The sequence below is a fragment of the Mixophyes fleayi genome, chromosome 6, assembly GCF_038048845.1.
Source record: "Mixophyes fleayi isolate aMixFle1 chromosome 6, aMixFle1.hap1, whole genome shotgun sequence".
NCBI lineage: Eukaryota > Metazoa > Chordata > Amphibia > Anura > Limnodynastidae > Mixophyes > Mixophyes fleayi.
Window position 1 is genome coordinate 211,363,201 of NC_134407.1, and position 11,068 is coordinate 211,374,268.

Consider the following 11,068-nt stretch of genomic DNA (forward strand, 5'->3'; position numbering starts at 1 on the left):
CATTAACCTGGCGTGGTATGTGAGGGAGTACTACAAGCATGTTAGCCTAGTGCAACCTGAACCCTGGTTTAGGCTGTTATGGTTAACCCTGTCTTGCATCATGCTGGATACTCAGAGGAAGACACAGCTGAAGTATATAGCAGATCTGTGAGCGCATTGGAAGAATCCACTATTTAAATGTGAACCTGTCATACACATTGCCATTGATAGTGTTTCACTTGCTAGATTCCTGGTTCCTGAACATGTTTTGTATTGTTCCTGACTTTGCATCTGTTGTTACTGGCTCCGATACCTGGATTACATTTACACGCTATTCTAGTATAGCTGTACTCAGACACAGACTGAGGTGACTATCTTTTGCTCTCTTGTGGGGCTTCAAAGTGATTACTGGACTCTGAATCTCTGACGCAATCTGGTGCATATTTACACAATTACTCATCCCTGCATTACTTCAGGGCTTGTGCTTTTCCTGTCTTTTCCTGATGCTGCAATAAACTCCATAACATTTTTTTTTTTTACTACGACATAACCTCATTATTCCTGTGATTTCCTGTGTTAGAAACTCAAGTAGCATAAGTCTATGAGATGGTTCCTAAAGATCTCCGTTTAGTTAGTCCCCGTTGGGACCATCCTGGAATTCAAGGTTTCACAAAAAGGGAAGAAATAGGCATTGGGTGCGCAAGTGGTTTATTGTCCTAGCTAATTTCCATGCTTTGCAGACAGACAGGACTAGGGAATCGTCAAAGTCCAGTCCTTTGAGTTTATTAATGGGTGCACAAAGGGCACAAATGAGGGTTAAAGTTTTACATAGTTGGGAGTCTAGCAATGTGTCGGTGTATGTGCTAATATTTCTGACCCAGTCGATGGCGAGTGGACAGGCACCATTACAGTATTTGAAATTTGGTAAGTTAATTCCTCCTCTCTGGGGTAATTGTTGCAGTTTGGCCAAACTGATGTTAGCTTTTTTTCACATTCCATATGAAGTTTGTGATACTTCTTTTGAGCTTTTGAACATCCGTTTTTGTACTTAAAAAAGGCTTCATTTGCAGGTATAAAGAGTTTTTGTGACGCTAGGCATATTGACCAGATTGCATTGACCAAGGGAATTGATACTTACATTTTGCTAGGCGTTAAGTTCTTCTCTGAGATGTTGAATCATCGGTTTAATGTTGCAAGAGTGTAGGTGATTAGGAAAGAAAAGTTATGACAGACAAGTCTTACATGTGAAAATGGCAAATTAACTCCTTATAACTCCTATGATGTGGTAGTATACCCCATATTGGTTATCATGGTTATCGCTCAGCCAAAAGATTGGATATTAACATGGGTGGCTAGCTTAACATCACAGGTAACCAGGTTTGGAAATATACTCTAGGTCAGGCCTGTCCAACCTGCGGCCCTCCAGGTGTTGTGAAACTACAAGCCCCAGCATGCTTTGCCAGTAGACAACCAGATGATAGCTGGAAGGGCATGCTGGGTATTGTAGTTTCACAACACATGGAGGGCCGCAGGTTGGACAGGCCTGCTCTAGGTTTAATGAAAGTTTTACACTAGATAAAACACTTTACAAATATACCCTTAGCTTTTCATACATGTAAAGCTGTGTGAATTCTCTGATGTACAATAAGATTTGATTTCTGTGCAAAACATTTCCCACAATAAGAACACTGAAACGGCTTCTCACCTGTGTGCATTCTTTGATGTTGAAAGAGATGTGATTTTCGTGCAAAACATTTCCCACAATCAAAACATGGAAATGGCTTCTCACCTGTATGAACTATTTGATGTTTAACAAGAAGTGAATTATGCGTAAAACATCTCCCACAATCAGAACATGAAAATGGCTTTTTACATTTGTGAATTTTCTGATGTTTAACAAGAACTGCTTTTGATGCAAAGTATTTTCCACAATCAAAACATGTAAATGTCTTTCCATCACTGTGCATTCTCTGATGTTTAACAAGATTTGATTTCTGTGCAAAAAATTTCCCACATTCACAACATGGAAATGGCTTCTCACCTGTATGCGTCCTTTGATGTATAACAAGTTGTGATTTTTGTGCAAAACATCTATTACAATTAGAACAGGAAAATGGCTTTTCACCTGTGTGAACTTTCTGATGTTGAAAAAGATTTGATTTCAGTGCAAAACATTTCCTACACTTAGAACAAGAAAATGGCTTCTCACCTGTGTGGATTCTCTTATGTTCAACAAAAATTGACTTAAATGCAAAACATTTCCCACATTCAGAGCATGCAAACCCTTTATCACCTCTATTAGCTATGTATGTATTATGTATAACAATATCCTCATTTTTAGGAAAACTTTCTCCATATGAAGAGTAATCAGATGAAATATGTGCACTGTAAAGTATTTGATGCATGTTTAAAATAGTGGTGTTTTCTCTCTGAGAATCTTGTGTTGTATCTTCTATTTCACAGTCTGGAGATAAAATTGGACGTCCCTCCGAAATGTTACTTCTCAGCTGTTCATCTGTTAAGTATAAAAGAAATGTATATAATTATGAACATTGGCACTGCTAATGGTAATGTTCAGGTGGACGAGAGGGTAAAATATTTAGCCTCAAATTAAAAAGAAAAATGTACAAAGCATTGGCAGATGAGGAGCATTATAGTCCAGAGATACTAAATACATATATCCTAAATCTTGTTGACTAATGACTCTGCCAAGAGGGTGTTTAACATTTAATTTATTATAATCTCTTGTATCCAAGAAATTGACTGCATTTAAATTTTCCATCTGGTTGTAAAGAATATATAGGAAGTTTATAATCCTGCGGGCAAAGATATAGTAGCCCTGTGGTTTGTCACCCAAAAGTTCAAATAGTGAAGTCATGAGAGAGATATACATCCTCTATTTGTTCTTAAACACCACCATGTGCCAGGTTAATGTTTAATGCATTACACAGTTACCCCTGTCATCCCAAAGAGTTTAGTCATGTAGGGAGTTATAGGGAGCTGTACACTTTCACCATGCATTACATAAGTGCCGACCAGGAATCTTTTGGACTACGGGATGTTGAGCACTAGCAGAAGCTGCAGGTGGTCTCAGCTATGTTTTAGGGAAAAAGACTCTAAAGGGTCTTAATGTCATCTTGCAGCTTTAAGTTATATTATATGTCACAGGATTGCTCCTATTGTTCAATTAACATCTCCCCAGAATTTGAGGCTCAGAACAGTGGGGGTCCCACGCTAAGTGAGTCCCGGGACAAAAACAGTCACTCCCTGAAAGATATGGTCCACCAATCCCAATACCTAGGAAGGGCGATGCTAGTAGTTCCCCACTGCCCCTGAACGTTGGGAACCCAGGAGCACTTAAAAAGAGTGTGTGAGGAACACAAAGGAGTGATCATCAATGGAAACACTTGCTGGAGTTTGCGACTTCAGGATACAACAACCCTTTAGGGACAGGAAAAGACTGCAAAGAACTTATAAAATTTAACCTTAAAAAAAAGTCTGATCACTCTTGTGTGCCCACCAAAAGCAATTAGTGACAATTCGTACACAGAGCTGCCCTGCCAGGCAGAAGTGAAAGCAGCGTATCCCTGGGAATTGTTCCGGACAAGTGAACGTTTGCCAGGACTTGCTCTGCTACGTATGTCATATAGATGCATACCGATTGTGATTATTGTTTACATGTTATAGCCATTCTGGTGATTTAGGCGTTGTAAATAAATACCTTATCCTTATTAAGATATATTTGTTGCAAAACAAACAAACCCATAGCACAATACTGGCGGGACATGCAAATGTTACCAATAGGGGAGCCATGTTAAAGTCAGTCAACCCCTTCATATGTGTCACTTAGTTATGGGTATCCCTGGGAGGGGGGGCGGGGGGGGGGGTTGATGGGGCAGCTAAGGTCCCAGAGGCATGATAGTGCCAGGGTTAACTATCAATACTACCTTGTCCGTATAGAGGTCAGGAAAGGTTATTTACACTGTTAGGAACTCCAGCAGCCAATACCACGAAACCCGGAGTCTGCTCCGAAAGTCTGGTGTTCACTGTTGCCCCTAGTGGTGGGGACAGACTTGGCTGCAGACAAACGGAGGGTCGTGTAATGGGTACCGGCTGCGGAGAACCCAGGAATGAGGAGAAATGGCAGACAGCGAATCCAGTAAACTAGCCAAGGTCAGGGGTCACTTGCAAGCAGGAGTAGTCGTAAACACGCCAAAGGCCGGGGTCACAGGCACGGTAGCGAGATCCAAAGTACAGGCTGAAAGGTCAAGGGTCACTGGCAAACAGGCAGGGGTCATACACAAGAAATCAATCCACAGGTTGTCACCAACACGATACAGGAGCTGGTTAGCTGACAGGCAAACTGGACGCTATAACCGGCAGGGAGGCTAAACCCTCCCTGCCTTATATACTGACATGGGCCAATCAGGGCTCAGCCCTGTAATGACAAACAGGCTCAGACTTCCTAATAATGATTGTGATGTTTAATTAGCCCGCAGGCTATACTTAGCGCATGCGCCCGGCTGCAGCACTTGCCGGGACGCAGCGCTTAACACACTCGGCGTCCGGCCGTTGCCTTGGCAGCAGTCCGGCCGAGTAACCGGAAGTGACACCCCGGTCGTCATTTCGACGGCCGGGGACGTCAATGGAGGAAGGAGGAGAGTCGCGGCGGTGCCCGTGGCCGCCGCGGCTCCTGACATACACAAGGCATGTAACTACTCAACTCTACGAGTAGAAGTGACTGCGAGAAGAAAATCTACCTTAAGTACAAGCCATCTAAGGGAGAACTTTTGTTTGAGTCAAAAGGATCAACCATTAAAGTGTCCAAGACAAAATTGAAGAAAGATCAAATATTCTTCACGCCTTCAAAAACAAACCAAAAAACAGACAATAAGACCATCAGATGCTAATCTGGTGTCCAGAAAAGTGTAGATTCCTGAACTTTCAGGGTTGAAAGACCAAGACCCTTAAGGCCATCATGAAGAAAGTAACAAATGTGTAAAACGTTAGCAGAGCCTGGATCCAGTTTAGTTTAAGGTTACACTATAGGATAAACTTCCTCCAAATTTTATAGTACTTTATTTTTATCCCTTTATCCCTGATGAAGCCTTTGAGCGAAATGCATTGGATAAACACAATTTACTGTGGACTTTACGCTCACATCTATTTTTACTGTACAGCAGAACAGAGGACGTCAATCCTTCTCCCACAGACACACGCGCACCTTGGATCATTAACTGTCACTACAGAAACTACCGGTCTCTCTGGGCATCTGAAGTCCTCGGAAGAAGTCAGAAAGGCGAAGGAACTTTTTCACAGCCCTTCCACAGAGTTAGTCTCACCTTTCTTTTGCCCATGACTGATGGGACTAATTATGGACTGAGTACTAACTGCTGCCTATTGAGCGCACAAACAGGACTACTGCAACTCACTATTATTGGACACTTTATCTATGTCTGCCAATTCAGGAGTCATTATTGATTGATTTATGCACTTGTTTACAACCAGCGGCATAGTAATATTGCACCTCTTGGATTATTTTCGTATATAAAGTGTGACCATCTGGACTCTGTCGCAACCTCTATATATTACTACAATTACCCAGACACTCATCCAACAGATACCTACCACTTGCAATCAGAGGGACCTACACTATTGATTTATGGTTTAGACCTTTGAGACTACATCTGTTTGTTTGTTTTTAATTTACTGTCTCACCCAATTCTGGGAATACCTTCAGCTATTGATTATTACTATTGATTCTATATCAACCCTATGTTGATTTACAGGTTGCAACCTGTTATTATTTTCTGCTTATACATGATATATTTGGTATACCTTTGCACCAAGGGGCAATATTTGTTTATCTATCCTACCTGCAGGGCTGGGTCTCCCCTGCTACACACCACTTGTCCCTTACGGCAGCATTAGACTACTACACACGTTAGGAAGCAGAGATACCCAACATCCAATATTATCTATTTATTTTTACTCGCCTGCAGAAGCACATCAATCAACATCAGATTCCCTTGTAAAACGAAAAACAGAGGGCGTAATACTGGGCATATAAATTCAATCTTATTTGATGCCGAAACCCGTATATAGGTGAATAATTATAATATGTATATGTAGGCAACGAATGTTTAGAACAATGGCAATCATGATATCTAAGGTCGTTGCTATCATATATATACGGGCTCTTTGAGGTGCTGCTGAGATAAAGAGGAAAGGAAATATCCTCCCCTTCAATCTTGTGGCAAACGTTGAGATTTACCACCAGTGATCTTTCAGTTTACTACCAAAAAGTAGAGAACCTTTAAAGGGAATCGTTGCTAAATAATTATTTGAGTGAGTAACTGCTGCCCATGGAGGCAGCCAGAGAGCTCTTCTAACAACCACAGATGAGGCTATAGTCCTGGCGAAAAAGACAATAGTATCCAGTGGTGCTTCACTGAGGAATTCAATCATTTTTTGCATGGTTTCATTGTTTTTAGGTAGTACTTTTCTTTTGGACGTAAGTATTTTGGGTATTCGTCCAGAATCTGAGAGTCCTGGAAACTGCAGTTAATGCCACACTTGATTTAAAAACAGCTCCAGCGGAAGTATGAAATGGCTTAAAACAGCTCCAAAGGCCTTTCATCTTCCTATCCATAGAATCTCTCAATAGGATACCATCTTCCAAAGGATGGTGGTCCTAGGTGAAAGACTGACTATTGCCGCATCTACCTTAGGGGCAGAACTGCAGCCTCATTATCCTGGAAAGGATACATGCAGTTCTCTCAATCTAAAAGGAATGGGAAGAACTGGATAAATGTCAGATTAACCTTAAATGTTGTATTACCTGGTGTACTGGGAAGGTTCTACTGTTCTTGTGACAATACTCAAACAAGAGTTTTGAGGGGACTGATATCCCCTCTGTGCTCATGGTTCTATTATGTTATATATTTAAGATTAATATCCACATTATCAATGTTAAATAACCTAGGATCCTCCTTAATCTCACCGGATTTACTGCTTGAGCACCAATTGGAATTAGCAATGGATCCCACAAACCCCCATGCAAACATATGGTGTTCCATCCTCTCTGTGACCCAACTCTCTTCATCCCCTTTATGGCATACTAATCTTCCAAAAGTGTCCTGTGTTAACTTCCTCATCCAAGTAAATAATTCTTTAAAATGCTCTAGGACAGGCCTGTCCAACCTGTGGCCCTCCAGATGTTTGTGAAACTACAAGTCCCAGCATGCCCTTCCAGCTATCAACTGGTTGTCTACTGGCAAAGCATGCTGGGGCTTGTAGTTTCACAACACCTAGAGGGCCGCAGGTTGGACAGGCCTGCTCTAGGAGCTGCAAATTTGGTTCTTGGGACTGTGGCATACACAGAAAACTCCTGACAATGCTGTGAAATACTGTGAGTAAAAATGACTGGGACATCACCTCGGTTTATTTCTGTTACTGGATCTATCTGTAGGCAGGGCTGGCACCAGGCTCTGGTGGGTGGCACTGTGGCCGGGTACCCACACTATCAATGTCTCTAAGTGAGACATTGTTAGTGAGCAGGTGGCCAGGGCGGTGCCACCTCTCCGCATCCCTCCGGCACTGGGCTCCTGACAGTGTTGTGATGTCACAACGGTGTCAGTGTAGAGGATCCAAGAGGCTCAGAAAAAGGAAGTGGAGAAGATGAGAAAAAGTAAGGTCATTTCAGTAACAAAGAAAACAGAGGAAGAGAGGGGGCAACAGTAAAACAGAGGGAGAGAGGGGGTATCAAAAAATGGGAGGGAGAAAAGGGGTGCAGGAAAATGGTACGGGGAAAGGGGGCATCAGAAAATGAGGGGAAGATGGGGGTTATGTTCAGAAATCCCAACAAGTTACATACTATTAATTTAAAGGAACTTAAGGTTTGGCTCTCCCCTGTTGTTATCTAATAGCATAGTTAATTTACATCTGCAGAATACATTAACATATAAACAAAGGTAATCTAAATGACATACATAAAGCATTAAGCTGTTTATTTATTAAAATTTTGTGGGTAAGAGGGCATGTGAGAAAAACGCTGTTTGGCAGGGGGGCATGTTTTAGAAAAGCTAGTGGGCAGGGAGCATGTGAGAAAAGCTGGTGAAATGGAGATGGCATGTGTGACAAGAGCTGATGGAGATGGGTGATATGTGTGAGAAAAGCTGGTGGGCAGCAGGGTACATGTCAATGTGAAACAGGTGAGTGATTTTTTTATTTTATTTTTTTGCTATGAAATCTAACATTTGGAGCCTCCCCTCTACATATCCTGCAGGAGTGAATTCTGCACAGCATTCCTCCTCCCTCCTTTATTTTACAACTGTCAAGTATGTGAGGGGCTACGAAGTGGGAATTGGGGGGAAGAGGGGCGGGCGGTAGACTGAAGCTTTGCCTAGGACAATGGATCCCAAACTTTATCAGTTCAAGGCACCCTTAGGGTCTCCATAATTTTTTCAAGGCACCCCTAAGCCAAAATAATTACTAAGTGGTCCCCGGCCTTACTTACCACTGACCCTGACCGAGGCACCCCTGTGAGATTGCCAAGGCACCCCAGGGAGTCTAGGCGCACAGTTTGGGAACCACTGGTCTAGGGTGCAAAGAAACCTTACAAATTGTATTATTCCTGCTTGGGTTTGGCTTTAACTCCTTTTTGTTTTCTTCCAATAAGTTTTTTCCCATTTCTCGCTTGCTACGTTTCTCAAATAACAACATAGATGATAGATTACTCACTTGTGCCGATATCTGTCAGACTTTCCTCATTCTTATATTGCTGATCACACCTCATATAAATCTCTTCTTCTCCCTCTATAGCTTCAGCTTTAATATTAATCAGGTCTTCACTCTAAATAGCAAACAAAAAATAACCTTTTAATAATATTATTTAATAAACGGTGATTAAACAGAATAACATAGATTTGAAATATTGGCATTGCTTCTATATAGGTCATAAAAGTGTAGCTACACCTTGGTATCTTCATATTTTGTAAAACCCTTAATTCCATCTACCTGATCGTCCTCTGTGATAATTTGATAGTCTTCTGGGATATGGTGATTTTCCTCTGTACCATGATGTAAATTAAGAGGACTGCTACATCTTTCTGGAGTATTTCTGTTACTGGAGCCATCTGTAGAAAATACACACAGTGACTGGATATTATTTATATGTGTTTATCAAAAGTGTGTTCTCAATACTCTCTTCTTTACAATAAAACTAATGTCTCCTCTTACCCAGTGATGTGAGAGGCTGGTGATTCTCCATCATGACGTCCTTGTACAGATCCTTGTGTCCCTCTAAATACTCCCACTCCTCCATGGAGAAATAGACAGTGACATCCTGACACCTTATAGGAACCTGACACACACAATGATACAGTCATCACCCAGACACATCCCCTGGTGTTACTGTATAATGTCCCATTCCCAGCAGTCACCTCTCCAGTCAGCAGCTGAATGATCTTGTTGGTGAGTTCTAGAATCCTCTGGTCATTGTTTCTCTTATGTATCAGTGAGTGAGGTGGAGGTTCCATGACGGGGCTCTGGGTCCTGCTCAGTCCTCCTGACACACGCTGAATAAGTGTTTCACAGTTTGCACATGTAGTCTTCCCCACTGTGTAATTCTGTGTATTGATATTAAAACTAATAAATATCACCAAATATAGACTGGAATTACTAAAGTAACTTCTAAAAACCAAATGGTAATGGTAAGAATATGATTAATAATCACAGTGACATTCCCAAAATCTGTTACCTCTCCAGTCAAGTCCCTGTTTTCTTAATAGAGATAAAAGTGATGTCACGGTACATTCCAATAATGCATTAGCACTCATCAAATTCCTGGTTTATTAATAGAGATAATAGTGATGTCAGTATTACACTCCCAGAATCCCTCACCTCTCCAGTCAGCAGGTAGATGATCTCCAGGGTGAGATTTAATATCTTCTCTGCCATGTCACTCCTGTCCTTGTCCATTCCAAGCAGACAAAAGATGGGCTCGGAACCTGAAAAGAGTGACTAAACTGGAGACAACCTCTGTAAGCACATATAAAAACAATTAATCTAAATCAGCAATCCAGAAATGAATGATCACACCATTAAATTAAAGTAAACATGTTTTTATCTCTTTCAAAGTATATGTATGCAGTTACATTAATGCATGCGGGTTCGATGAGTGTTGTTGCACGATTCTGAGCTCTGGAACCCAGCATTTAAAGTTATAGATGGAAAATCTTAATGCCTGCAGCTGTACAAACAGAGGAGAGGTCTCTTGGGGGTAAGAAGTGGGTCCAGGGCGTTTAAAATTAAAAATAAAAAATTGGCCTAGCATAGCCATTACTTGCCACAAGCCCATATGATTCACTTAGCCCAGCTCCTTCAGTAGAATCGTCTGATCTCTACCCTCCTGGTTGAATGTAAAGCAAACAATCCAACAGGAACCTCGTTAGCATGAAAAATGGATTAGAAGCAAACTTAGATGAACTTTGCCTTCATCAGGTTGCAACAGACAAAGATTACCACTTGCAGGGGAACTTCTGTTAAAAGAGAATTCTGTAAACATATGGAAAACAGAGCCCGCAAGAATAATATCCATTTTAGACATATTCATGAACGAATAGATGTTCAAATCATTACCTAAACTGTTAATGCAAAAAAAATCAAAGTCCACAGACCTTGACCTGACCATAGATAGAGCTCACAAAGTGCAAAGATGACATAGCTTCATCAAGTCAGACATCAAGAGATATCATCCTTGGCATACACTTATCATATAAAAGAAAAAATCTTGCAATTTTAATATGATTGAGTACATCGGGACACCCATCCTGTTGTTCAATGATTTGTCTCCCATTACCATTGAAAAAAAATGATAGGAACTGCATGGGACTATGAAAGCCCTCAGGGAACATATTATAAATACAAGTGGTGCTTCCCTTTTCCACTTCAAGTATTCACTGGAACTTGCCCGCTCACAAAATCCCCAGAGCACATCTGGCAAATACTGATCAAGATGGTACTCTTTAAGGATTGCCAAAGAGACGCACCTACCTCCAACAGCCTATCCCCATTCCTTCTCCTTCAG

At 41.3% G+C, this 11,068-nt stretch overlaps 1 protein-coding gene across 1 annotated transcript; it reads right to left on the reverse strand.

Annotated features, from left to right (window-relative positions):
• Window positions 1–670: 670 nt before the first annotated feature.
• Window positions 671–10,062, reverse strand: LOC142159941 (uncharacterized). The gene is made up of 5 exons (XM_075214839.1): window positions 9,883–10,062; window positions 9,220–9,608; window positions 8,998–9,116; window positions 8,722–8,833; window positions 671–2,494 (listed from the first exon to the last, which is right to left on the reverse strand). The coding sequence occupies exons 2-5, from the start codon at window positions 9,302–9,304 to the stop codon at window positions 1,587–1,589; spliced, it is 1,224 nt and encodes a 407-aa protein (XP_075070940.1). The 5' UTR covers window positions 9,305–9,608; window positions 9,883–10,062; the 3' UTR covers window positions 671–1,586.
• Between the last annotated feature and the right edge of the window lie 1,006 nt (window positions 10,063–11,068).